Raw genomic sequence first — 13032 nt, forward strand, 5'->3', positions numbered from 1 at the left:
AAATTGTTACTTGGGTGGTTCCTAGCTCGTTAATGTCCTTCTTGAGAAAAAATATGTTTCAATATTTTTGTTAGTGTGAGAATAGACCAATAAATACTGAAAATGTTGAATCTAATTTGGTTGTTATAAGATGCATAATTTGTTTTGACCAAGGTAGATTCAAATCAGTTATACAGTTACTCTGCAATCACTATTGAGCTCCCTGGAACATATTTACCTTAGCTGATTTCATTTAATTCCTTTAAATTTCTCGCGACTCTGTTCAAATGCAGATCAGGATATCATCCATAAGTATAGTCAAAGTTTTGGACAGAATTATATAAATTATAAAAAAAAGCATATTCAAGATTATTCAGTAAAAACTTGGAATGTAAAACTGAAATTTCTAACATTTTACAACTCTGCTACACCCGTGGCATCCATTCTGCTAATAAGAAACAAAGTCAGGTTATAATCCTAAATCCTCCGAATGAAAAGATAATATAAAAATATATGTTGCCTCTGCTCGCTTATCGAAACTATGAAAACTTTCTAAACAATGAGATTTCCTTTTGAACTCTAATACGGTACTTGACCAATGACAATGGTACAGCTTACGTCAGTGTGGGAAGAATGAATATTTACAGTCAGATAAAACTTAATTTTTTATAGACTTCACGATCTTACCGGAAAAGTTAAACTATCTACTCTTTAAACTACACCACGAAGGAGGAAAGTCTTATCGAATTTGCGGTTGCCTCTGCTCTGGCAGCAGCCGCCTAACAGCAGTCGCAAACTGCAACCAACAACAATGTGGAATATTGCCCCTACGTTACAAGCGTACAGATATGAGGTACAAAAAGTCGGCATCTACGTTGCAGCACAGAGAACCAGAAGGAGGCTGCTGGTGGCCAAAAACTTACTCAAAAAGATGATGAAGATTGTCAACTACTGGGGTCTGGCTGCTGGCAGCCGTTGTTGTCGTTGTTTTCATTCGGTGGCGACTCGGTTGGTCAGCTAGTTCTTCGCAGATTACCGCAACCTCCGGCTGGACCTTGCCCGTCCGACTTGCTGTGACTGGTACTAGCACTACTGCTGCTACTGCAATTGCTACTCGCGCTACTGGTACTGCTGCTCATCTGCTCCATATCGTACTCGATCTTGTCCAGATCTGGTAAGGGATGGGGTGGATGCGACCTGGGAGGGATTTCCGGAGGTATTGATTGCGCTTCTTTCGGTTCTTCGTAGTCGTAAAATATGTTGGAGGTATCGCGCGGAAGATTGACGTCGATTGGTTCTGGATCGACCATGTCGATAACAGTGTCCTGCTGCTGTGGTGGTGACTGTTTCTGCTGGTCCGGAGTGTCCGGTGATTCTTTGGGACTCTCGACGCATATGGTAACTACTGGCCGGGGACCGTCCTCGTGGCCACCTAGAATTTGATAATCAACATTCGTGCCAGGGGAGATTTTAATATCACTAGCTTTGGAGGGATCACGGGGCTCTTTCACTTTAGTCTCGTCTAAAAGAGAAGTGAAAGAGAAATAGACACGCAAAAGAGAAAGAAAGAAACACACACGGTGAACAGGGTGCAAACACACGAGGTACAGCAACTGCGAAGCGAACACTGTATTGCTGCTTTGTGCGAGTGGTTTAAACAGGTTAGCACACGGCACCTTACCTTTGTCGTCTACGTCCGATTGGTACTCTTCGCTTTCACGATGGACTAAAACGTGCACCAGTGTCGCTTCACCCGGCATCGTGCTGAGGTTGGGACCTGTGGGTACATCTGGAGATGGCTCGGTTACCAAAATGCTAACATCAGCGGTCGACGCCGAAAGGCTATCATCAGCTGGAACATATTCAAGTAGTGTCCCGAGTTTGGTGCTTTCTACTTTAATAAGCGATACTTACCAAGAGTTGGGTTGCGATTGAGCCTCAAGGCGCTTTGTGCTGAAAATCCACGTTCCAGGGGTGGCTTTTTCTTGACAAAACTCGTTGCCCGTTTGTGTTTCGGTGTGGGAGTAGTTGGCGCCACTGGTGTCTGTGGGGATTTTTCCAGGGCGGCCGCTAAGGCCAGGTTAGTTTCACTGCCCTTCAGCGAACGCTTGCGCGCCTGCGGCGTATTGGTGGACTCCTCTACAGCATCCTGATGGCGCAGAAAAAACGGGAAGTTATAGAAGCTTCTCCTGCGAGGACCTTTTCCCTCAGGTGTGTCCTTCAGCTCCATCCCGTTGGCGTGCTGCTGTTTGACATCTTTTACCATATCGCTAGTGCCGGATACTAGCATCAGCGGAAGGTTCAACCATGGCCCGGCCAGTTCGCTTAGATTGGAATCGTCGGAAGCGCGGGACGACTTGCGTGAAGATGCCCGGCTTGAGGTAGCAGTACCGCGACGGTGCACCTGCAGATGCAGGAAGTTGAGCGCCGACAGCTTGCTATGCCAACCGCCTGGGCTGGACTGTGTGTTATCGTCATCCAGCGACATCGGCGAGCGTTCACGCTCTTTTTTTATTCTTTTGGGAAATTAATGAAATTATATGTTGAAATTTCGACCAGATAGATAGTTCAGCTAAAAATAAGAAGAACCTTAAATACTTTACCTCACGAAATCTCGCCAAGCGGTTTGGATAGTTTTGGCTGCCTTCTCCTGCCGCTTCCAAATGCGTGTCGACGAAACGATTTCCAGTTCCTTGCGGGTGGGGAATTGTTTCTTGAATTTTTGGTCCATCTGGTCCTGCAGCTGCTTAAAGTTGTCGGTCTCCTCGACGTGACCCAGAACGTGCTTGACCAAAGCGTGCAGAATATCAAGGCAGTGAATCTTATTGCCCTTAGATATTGGAAGATTGAAGGAAACCAGTGCCACTGTGTTTGGCTTCGGAATGCCGAGCGGCGGATCTAGGGAAGCGATAAAGTCGGATAGTTGGTTGAAGTGTATGAATTGTCCAGCATGTGGATCGTATTTTGACCACCGAATGTAGAACATTTCCAGATCATCTTCTACAATGCCGATTTCTTCCTCCTGGTGAGCTTGGTTGAAGTTCTCTAAAATGATAGCTATGTACATGTTGATTACAATCATATAACTGATTATAATAAAGCTGGTGAAGTAAGTGATCGCTAACAGCGGATGACCGCAGTCGCCGTTCGACAGATCCTGGGCTAGTTGACAGTCCGGTGGTTGAATCATCAGTGACTCCAGAACATCGTTCCAACCAGCCGATGTCATTAGTCTGGAATTGGAGAATGTGTCTGGGCTCAAATATTAACTCTTCATTGTTTGTTCTTACCGGAATAAAAGCTGCATACTCCTTCCGAATGTTTCAAAATTGACCATGTCATCCAGGGCTCCCTGTTGCCGGACGTGCCCAAAAAGCGACATACCAATAATGGCATAAATGAACGTTATCAACGCTAACAGTGCTCCAATATTAAAAAGTGCTGGAAGTGATACCACTAAGGCAAATAACAGCTTTCGTATACCTTTGGCAGCCTATTGAAAGAAGCACAAAGTTTTTCGTTATCAGAACAGTCACATTCCTCGCATCAATATTATCACCTTGATCAATCGAAGTATTCGTCCTATTCGAAACACTCTCACCACACGGAGCAGCGTTGGCGAGATCGGCAGATCGATCATGATGTCCTCCATGAGAATGCCAAAAATCGATGCCAGCACTAGCAGGAAATCGAACACATTCCACGGTACCGTGAAGTAGTGATACCGAAGACCGACAATTTTGACGATCGCTTCCAGTCCGAATACGGTAGTAAAAAATGCATTACTGACTTCCAGTACAAAGAACACCGCATGTGGCTGATTGTAGTGCTCGATGCCCATGGTTAGCATGTTCAGGAAGATCAACACGAAGATAGCAATTTCAAATCTAAAATTATAAAACAAATTTTCCATCAACGCTTATCTATAGACGATCGATTTCATTTACCTCCTAGAATTGGACAGATCGTAAAACATTGCAAGAAACTGATTGATCGGACGTTTGATCACTTTCTGTGGCTTCTTTCGGCCCAGCTTCTTCATGGCCGTGTAGTAGTGCTTCTGCGATTCGGTCAGAAACATCTCCAGTACACCGCCTTCGTACTTTTTCTTCAACATGTTAAAGTTATCGATGATAACTCCGATGAACAGATTGAGCGTAAAGAAAGACCCGCACACTATAAAAATTACAAAGTAGATATAAGCGTATAAGTTTGCCTCTCGTTGTGGTTGAAGATCTACGCCTCGGGCATCCACGGCGTCTGCCATCACTTCCATCCAGCCTTCGAATGTGGCCTGCAGATATTCACGCATTAAACCTGACACGAAACTTATTTTCATCACATTTTTCAACACTTACCACTTGAAACAAAGCCAAGTACCCCATACCAACGTGATCGAACGTGATCTTGGAGTTGATCCAGCTGTAGTTGAGTGCGTCACACTGCCACCTATCGTTAACGATCTGTATCGAAAGAAAAGGAACAAACACAGGGGAGCGGCAAAGCAGAAACGGGGTTGGCCATTTGCGCAAAAAAGGGATGTTCGAGAGAATCTGTTAGTCGACAATTCAGACTCAGTAGGGGTCTTGGGTATGGGCGGGCTAGCGGACGTCTCAAAGCTTAAAGTGAAGCAGCAGCAGCACGATCTTTAAGCAGCGCACGCCTTGCAGTAACATGTATGGGTTTTAAGGCTTTATGACTTCACAAAGGGGGTTCAAGAGGTACATAGAAGCTGCCTCCTTATACTTACGTCGATTGGCAGCAGTTCGCCTTCATCGTCAACGCACTTGAAGAACTTCCCGCCAAAAAACTGTACGCCCATGATCGAGAAGATCAGCCAGAAGACGAGACATACTAGGAGTACATTGAAGATCGACGGGATCGCATACATCAATGCATTCACTACTATTCTCATACCCTGCCATCGGGATATAGCTCGCAGAGGCCGCAGAGCGCGCAACGTTCTTAGCGAGCGTAGTACTTTCAAGTTTTCGTTCTCCTCGATCAGCAGTGAGAATACCGACACCTGTGGACGAGCCGTGATAAGAGCAGAACCGCCGGTGCGTGGAGAAAGAGAAAAAGAAAAAGAAAAAAGAGCGTGTGTCGTGGCGAGAAAAATGTCCGTATTAGCTATGTGGTGTATCAAATGTTGTTTTTCAAACAATTAGGATAACAAAAAGAGTCAAAGAGGGTGCAAAAATGGACAAAAAGTACGCCACAGAGAGTAGTAGACAGACACGAATACGTACAAATACGATGATAAAGTCCAGTATCGTCCAGAAACTGGAGAAATACTTGGTAAACCCCAAGGCAACCCATTTGAGCAACATCTCGATGATGAATATCAAGCAGAAGGCGAAGTTGGTCCAGTACAGGATCCGCTTCAGGGCTTTGTTCTTGTCCAGGTGGATGTCCTCGAAGCAGAGGGTGATGCTCGATGCAAATATGAGGACCAGCACGAACCACTCGAACGCAGGGGTGTCGACGTACTGCAGTATATACTGTCGAAATCGATACCAGCGCTGACCTGCGTCGGTTTTTAGGCAGGCTTCCCAACATTTGCATCTAGCGAGAGAGAGAGTAAACAGGTTGAGCGGGGATGAGATACGACCATTTCGCTGGGCAGCCGCTGCTGGTTTCGAGTAAAATTCGTTTAAAAAGTACATTGTGTGCCTTTTGCTTTATTGGCTTTACTTTAGCTTTCAACTAGAGTTTAAAAGTATGATTTGAATAAATTCGACTACGACTAAAATAACTACGTAAAAAGCAGAACTGATATCACTGCTGCCTGCACTGCATTCTAGTTGCGGTTCCTCTGCAGAAGAACCGCAGAAAAATCAAATAAAATGGCGGTGATTTATCAGTGTCACCAGGTTTAGCCAAGCTTTGCGATTGGAAAGCATAACAATTGAAGCAAAAATAAATTAAAAAGTGACAAACATTTGGTGCTGAATCGGTAGGTTGTATCTAACTACGTGTGTTTAATGCTAAATCGTTTTCAAAACAAAGATGACTTATTGCACACTTATAATATGTGTCCTTATTTCCTGTGAATGTCCATAGAGAGTAGATTTAAGTAGATTTTTTAACATTAATTTAGTTCACGGTTTCCATACGGTTGGTTCACACAAGTTTGCTGTCTGCTAATATAAAAATTTATTTAAATCTTTTATATGAAACTATACAGAGACAATATTTTTGGCAACATTGTAAATGAGTAGGTGTCATCTTGCCATTTGTTTCTTTTTTTATCATGATACATAGTTCATGTTGTCATGCCTCATTTATTATCTGTTTTTTTATCAGTGTTTACTTCGAAGGAATGAAACTATTGCTGTTATGTTTTCATAAAAATGCAGTATCGGGAAAAAGAAGAATTTCAGAGAGGTATTAAACGCAAGATTAAGTCGCATAACACACTCTATTCTCCTAATTCGTGCCAATTATGTTTACGTTTAGTGTGTGCCTTTCTGTGTCGGAAAGGTGTCGATCGTATGGTTGTGTGTGTCTGAGAATGTTTAAATGTCAAAACGGTGCCACAGTGTGCAACATACTGTGAAATGAATGTACCGTAATTGTGATCACAGAGGTGAACTGTGTTGGACTTCGTCCCTTAGATTGTACCTAAAACAATATTCTAAGCGACTCTCCTGTGCAAAAACTTTAGTGTTACGGTTCCGTTAGCTTTTAACACCCGAAGATCGTTCAGTAATGGGTAAGCTTCGATTCTTTATTTAATGATCAACCATCTTCCGCAGTATTGCTGTCCTTGCTGCAATGTGTCAGGTTCAGAGGCACTTAACTCTCGTTCTTCAGTTTCTCGTGGGACTTCGAGATGAATTTTTGCAACAAATGCAATTTTATATTTTCGGACTTCTGTAACGCTGCCCAGAAAAATGAAGTGAGAAGATCTCATTGTGCGCGAGGCTAAGTAATCGTGCACAAATGATCGAACGATGTTTTAGAGACTGGAGTACTGAATGGACAGTCTTCAGTTTGGTCGATGGTCCTGAATTCCTAAAATAGTAAGGTGAAGAGTCGTATGGACCACCTTCTCGATCTGGTGACGTTACCAATTGAAAAGGAATCGCCGGAGTCATTTTGCAATTTCAAGTGACCCTAATTTGGCTGGATACCAGCCTTACGATCACTTCTAATTATCATTCGTCCACGTCCAGGCGCTCGTCCATGTCCAGATCTACGAATAGGTTTAGACGCTCGTCTACATTCAGGCCCTCGTCCAAGTACGGATTATCGTCCTCGTCCAGGTGCTTGTTCACGTCCAGGTGCTCGTCCATGTTTGGGTGCTTGTGCACGATCAGGTCTATGTCCAGGTCCAGATCTGCGTTTAGGTCCAGGCTCAGGTCAAGATTCAGATCCAGGTCCAAATTCTGGTCCAGATCTACGATTAGGTACAGATCTATGTTCAGCTCCAGATCGACGTTCGCCTTCAAATCGACGTCCAGGTCCATATCTACGTCCAAAACCGGATCTACGTCCAGGTGAAGATCATGGTTCAGATCCAGGTCTATGTCCTGATCCTGGTCCAGATCTACGTTTATGTCGCTGTACGATCCACGTTCGGGTCCAGGTCTACGTTCAGATCCAGATCTACGTCAAAATCTAGATCTACACCCAAGTCTAAGTCAAGGTAAAGGGCCAGCTCCAGGTCCAGGTCAAAGTCAAGGTCTAGGTCCAGGTCTTGGTTCTGGTCCAGATCTACATGCCGGTCCAGACCTTTGTTTAGGTCTCGATCTACGTTAAGGTCCAGATCTAGGTTCGCGTCCAGATGTAGGCTCGGGTCCAGATCTACGTCTAGGTCTAGATGTATGTCCAAATTCAGATCTACGTCTAAGTCCAAGACAAGGTCAAGGTTCAACTCCAGGTCCAGGTCAAGGACAAGTTCCAGGCCCAGCTCCTAATCCTAGTCCAGATCTACGTTTAGGTCCAGATTCACGTTTAGGTCCAGATCTACATTCAGGTCCAGATCTACGTTCGGGCCAAGATTTTTGTTCAGGTCCAGATCTACGTCCAAATCCAGATCTACGTCCAGGTCCAAGTCAATGTTAAAGTTTAACTCCAGTTCCAGGTCAAGGTTCTGGTCCTGTTCTACGTTTAAGTTGATCTATGTTCAGGTCCAGATCTACGCTCAGGTCCAGATCTACATCCTGGCTCAGATATATGTCCAGGTTCAGGTACAAATCCAGGTCCAGGTTCAGATTTACGTCCAGGTTCAGGCCCAGGTCAAAGACCAAACCCAGGTGAAGGTCCAGATCCAGGTCCAGGTCCTGGTCCAGATTTACATTTAGGTCCACATTTTTGTTCAGCTGCTGATCTATATTCAGATCCAGAGCTACATCCAAATCCAAATCTAAGCCCAGGTCCAAGTCAAGATTAAGGTCCAGGTCCAGGTCCTGGTCTTGGTCCAGGTCCTGGTCTTGGTCCAGGTCCTGGTCTTGGTCTTGGTCCAGATCTACGTCTAGGTCGTTCTATGTTCAGGTCAGGTATTGTATTGGCGGCTAGTCAATCTACGTCCAGATCCAGATTTACACCTAGGTCCAGATCTACATCCAAGTTCAGCTCCAAATCCAAATCCAAATCCAGGTCCAGGTTCAAATTCACGTTCAGATCCTGGTCTAGGTTCAAGTTCAACTCCAAGTCTACATTCAGATTCAGATTCGCTGCCTGCTCAACACGTATCCGTAATGCTTCGGAAAATTCGGCTAGTCTCTCAAAAGGGAGACCTCTGACAATCAGAGACTGACCAGCTATCATGAATTTGAGAATTCTCCAAAACTTGCCGGTGATGTAGCGGTCTTTTGTCGACTGTAATTGTCGAAGCTCGCTAGTGCTGGTAACCGTTATCGCCGCTGGCTGCCATCAGCCATTATCGGTTCTAACGACTCGATCAAAGACGGCACACCAAGCGAATAGCAGACAGTCTCCGTCGCGATCAGGTGAACCTGCATAACGCCAAGGATGCGTACTATGTATTGTATTTGCGGTTAGTCAACCTGCATTTGACGGCTTCTCGCATCACCGTCAACATGAAAATCTCGACGACTATAACCAAATATGACTTAGTCAAGGAACTTCCCTACTTTCTGGGTGATAAAGACAAATTACCGCCATCTTGTCAATCAATTTCCGCATTCGCTGGGGTAATTTCACTGGCAACCAAAGACAACTACACCGACTCAAAGAACAGTAGGTGTTTTATTAGTGGAAGCCGTGGATACCATGGACTCTATAAGAATTTGATTAGTGGTTACAAAATCTGAATCTTTTGTGGACGAATTGTTTGTTTATTTTTAAAAGCTCTTGTTCGAGCCTTAACCCCAAATCAATTTCCAGAATCAAGATTCCAAGCTGACGCTTTTTATAATTTCATTAAGAAGGAACACATGAATATAAAACACAAGTACGAAATATAATGAAGCTTTTATCGAACTTATAATAGGTATTTGCTTCCTATCTAAACAGACAGCAATAAGAAAAACGGATAACTCTACGCAAAATATTTGGCAAGCGTAACATCCCTAAAACCTAGACTACCTATTAGGGGAAATCAAACTCTACTGAGGAAACACACTAGGTACTACGTTAAACTATGGTATTTGAGAAAAATGTTTAACGATCCCGGATTTCGGAACCCATGAAAAACTCGTTTCACGTTTCACGGTCCAAAAGCGGAGTCATGAACATTCTCCAAATCTCAGCGTTTGTTTTTGTTTTTTTTTCACGCTTATTGACGACCATTTAGACGAAACAGACACACTGACGAAACAAAATACAGTATCGAAGGTTGGTTTGTAGCTTGTAGGCATTACTGATGAGGTGGTGAAAATTTAGTTATATTAGGAAGTTAGAGTTGAGGGTGAAACATTTAGAACACATATGTATAGAACTGAGTAGAGTGTCTAGGGAAAGGTCAATGGGGTCAATATCAACATCTAGTGTGCTACCAGGGAGCAGGGGTGAGATTTCGAGGATTTTCATTACGGATTGTGCTTTGTGGTGCCGAATGAGTCGAATTTTTCGTGGATAGCTTGGATGCCTCTTTTTTTCTGGTTAGCTGTGGTGTTTAAGTGCACTTTCGTTTACCTTGTTTTGTGTTTGTTCTTTACTTTATGTTTTTAAAGTACATTTATACACTCATACACATCCACCGGGATTCTACTAAAGGGTACTTACTTTTCGTAGCATTTCTGTGGAAAACAGTCCTGCGGTATCTTGGGCGCTTTCCGACGACCGAAACTGGGAAATGCCATGGGGTCGTCATAGACACCTTGCGAATTTCGACGACCACCGACGGTGATGTCGTCTACGTAAGATACCAGACAGTGCCACGGCTTCCCAGCAAGGTTCACTGAAAGATGTAGGTTCGATAAATACTAAAGGAAAACAAACCCTGGCCAGGTGAAAGCTCTTACACGGGGCGTCGGATTCGTAAGATTTGTAGGGTGTCCTCTTGGGGGTTGCTATCGCCGAGCTGTTCTGTCTCGATGAGTCACCGTAGGTGACAGTCTTCTTCGGAGGTGCAGGTTTAGGTATGTCCAAACTATTCTCCTGGGCAATATTTCGCTGAAACTCCTGTATGCTTATTCCGATCTGTCGATTGGTCTCGTTCAGAGGTTTCTCGCAGTTTTCCACGCTGTAACTGCTTTTGAGTGATAGTGTCTCCAGACGATCTTTGGACAGGTTCTTCCGCGGAAGCTGTTCGCTCGATGGTTTCGGTGCCTGCACTACAGTCTTTTCGTCTTCGTTGCCTTCCTCGACGCGCTCGATCAGACTGAGCCGTTTGATGCGATCGAAGCTACTGTGGAAGTCATTTTTCCTACGGAACACGATCGGGATTGTACTGAGATTGTTGCTACTAATTGGCGGCTGGCCAACGCCGTTCGGCTCGTGTTGAGCAAACGGTGCCTGTAATTGATCACAGAGTTTCTTAATTTCTAGTCCCATGTTGAACTCCTCGTCCGTAATGTTGCGCTGCTTTTCCAGACTTCGCCGCTTGGATGTCTCACTGCGCTGAGTATTGCTATCGGTATTACTGCTATTACTATCGTTACCGGTACTAGTCCTAGGATTATTGTTATTACAGTTATTATTGTTATCACTAGTATTATTGCCATTAGTGTTATTGTTATCTTTGCTGCTTTTATAACTACAAACGGTACTAGATTTGGGCCTTCGCAAGCGGACCACTTCTTCCATCACAGGTTTGGCAGGGCTCGTGTCGGAGTTTCGTCGTTCTGGTTCCGGCGATCCGTGCGGTTCTGTCTGCGAGTGACTACGACCCAACGAGAGCGATTTCAGACTCTTGAGTTCCGTATCAAAGCTATGGATGATAGCGTCAAACTCGGAAGCTTTCACCAGCGGCTCCTTGTCTTCGCTGTCCTTTCCTGATCGTAGACTGCCGCTGTCCACGTCAATTGTTGGCCGTTGTTTTTCTACGGAATCATTTATGCTGCCTCCTCGGCGATTCTCCAGCGCTTGAAATATCGAATTTGATATACTACTTAAATTAGATTTTAGGCTACCGTTGGAGATCTTCCGATCGGGTGAGTATATGAGTTCCTCCTTTCTGGAGTGCGAACTGTTCATCAACAGACTTTCCGTGTCCGCATCGACTACCGCACTGCCGTATCCTACCGTGTCGCTGAAATAATTGTTACTATTGTCGAAATCATCGTTGAGGAACTGAAACAACTCCTTTTGCTCACAATTGAGCAGCTCGTCCTTCAGATTCATCTGGTTAAGCAGTTCGTCCTGATCAATCGAAAGTGTGTTGAGCGAGTGATCCGAGAGTCTATTAGCGGCCAGCACCGCTTTACGCATGCTACTGCTAGTACTTGGCGATCGCTGTTGGCTGTACGGCTGGGATGCCGGCTGGGGAGGAGAGGCCGTTAACGATTTATCTAAACTACTTTTTCTATCGGCTACTAAAAAATGATTATCTTCACGTCTAGGTATTGGCGTTGGCGTTCGAATGAGCGAGATATTGCTATTACGAAGGTAGGTTGAACCGGCATTCAGCACCTCCTGCACTAGCGGTGAGTGGCATTTGGCCAGTGAGGTGGCCAATGAGTGCGCACTGGAAGTTCGAGATGACGTTTTGTCCAGCGACTTACGATAGCTGGGCGATCGGTTTAGCAACGACTTTTGGTACTGCAGGTATGCGACGTCGTACGGTTGCGAACCGGAAATGTGGATCGACTGTTCGTTCGGGTCGATCTCGGAAGAACTGATTGGATTAAAAGTACGTAACTCGAGCGATTCCGTTACCGTCGGTTCGTCTTTGCTTTGCTGGGTGCCGAAGCCGGAAGACATCTGCTGGAGGATTTTTCGCTCCACCTCGGTCATCGGGGCTTGGCTGTCATCGGGTAGCTGACGGTCGTCCATCTGGGAGACTGTCTCCTGACTGCCGGAGATCGTCCGTAGCGGTCGATCTTTCAGAGGAATCTCATAGCAGAGTTCTGCCGATGGTATCCTTTGTATCATGGTCTCCTAAATTTCATAAAGAAGAAAGTCTTGCTAGAACAATAACAAATACGTAGGTTGTTTTCTCAATCACCTGATAACTAGGTCCATACACTGGGCCACTCTGTACCGGTCGGAAGTCCGTCGGCAGCACTATGGTCGAATCCTTGGAAGCCACCAGAGCGGCAGTGTACTTTTTCTTCTCCTCGCGCTGCTTGATGACGATTTCGTTGACCAACTTTTCCAGCCTGGTGTTGGTATCGTTTTCGTTCTTTTCCTTGCTGGCATTTCGCTTTTTCCGGACAATCGAACGAATGCGTTCGAAGCTGCGGGCCAACTTGGAGTCCTCGCCGACTTCCTGCGGAAAATTTCCAACAACCTGTTAGCGACATCATATTTCATCGTACAACAATAGCTTGAGAAAAAATATTCTACAAAAATCGGCAAGCAAAAGTTTTAGTTTCGAGAACAAACTTTAGCTCAGAGAAGCGGAATCAACCAGATAAAGCAAAATTTTTTTGTACATGACATTCTTCTAGCTAATTCTAGTGTGAATATTCGAGTTTATAA

At 44.7% G+C, this 13032-nt stretch overlaps 1 protein-coding gene across 1 annotated transcript in view; it reads right to left on the reverse strand.

Moving 5' to 3' along the window:
• Nucleotides 1-992: 992 nt before the first annotated feature.
• The window catches only part of LOC128736493 (sodium channel protein 60E-like), a 56020-nt gene continuing 43980 nt past the window's right edge, over nucleotides 993-13032 (reverse strand). The window contains exons 19-31 of the mRNA XM_053830977.1: nucleotides 12557-12820; nucleotides 10413-12489; nucleotides 10174-10348; nucleotides 5225-5544; nucleotides 4730-5109; nucleotides 4338-4442; nucleotides 3927-4273; nucleotides 3539-3866; nucleotides 3270-3472; nucleotides 2583-3212; nucleotides 1894-2495; nucleotides 1661-1831; nucleotides 993-1501 (exon numbers count right to left, since the gene is read on the reverse strand). Coding sequence (XP_053686952.1) covers nucleotides 993-1501; nucleotides 1661-1831; nucleotides 1894-2495; nucleotides 2583-3212; nucleotides 3270-3472; nucleotides 3539-3866; nucleotides 3927-4273; nucleotides 4338-4442; nucleotides 4730-5109; nucleotides 5225-5544; nucleotides 10174-10348; nucleotides 10413-12489; nucleotides 12557-12820 — 6111 coding nt within the window. The remainder of the gene's footprint in view (nucleotides 1502-1660; nucleotides 1832-1893; nucleotides 2496-2582; nucleotides 3213-3269; nucleotides 3473-3538; nucleotides 3867-3926; nucleotides 4274-4337; nucleotides 4443-4729; nucleotides 5110-5224; nucleotides 5545-10173; nucleotides 10349-10412; nucleotides 12490-12556; nucleotides 12821-13032) is intronic.

This window comes from Sabethes cyaneus, chromosome 2, assembly GCF_943734655.1.
Source record: "Sabethes cyaneus chromosome 2, idSabCyanKW18_F2, whole genome shotgun sequence".
In the NCBI taxonomy this organism is placed as follows: Eukaryota; Metazoa; Arthropoda; class Insecta; order Diptera; family Culicidae; genus Sabethes; species Sabethes cyaneus.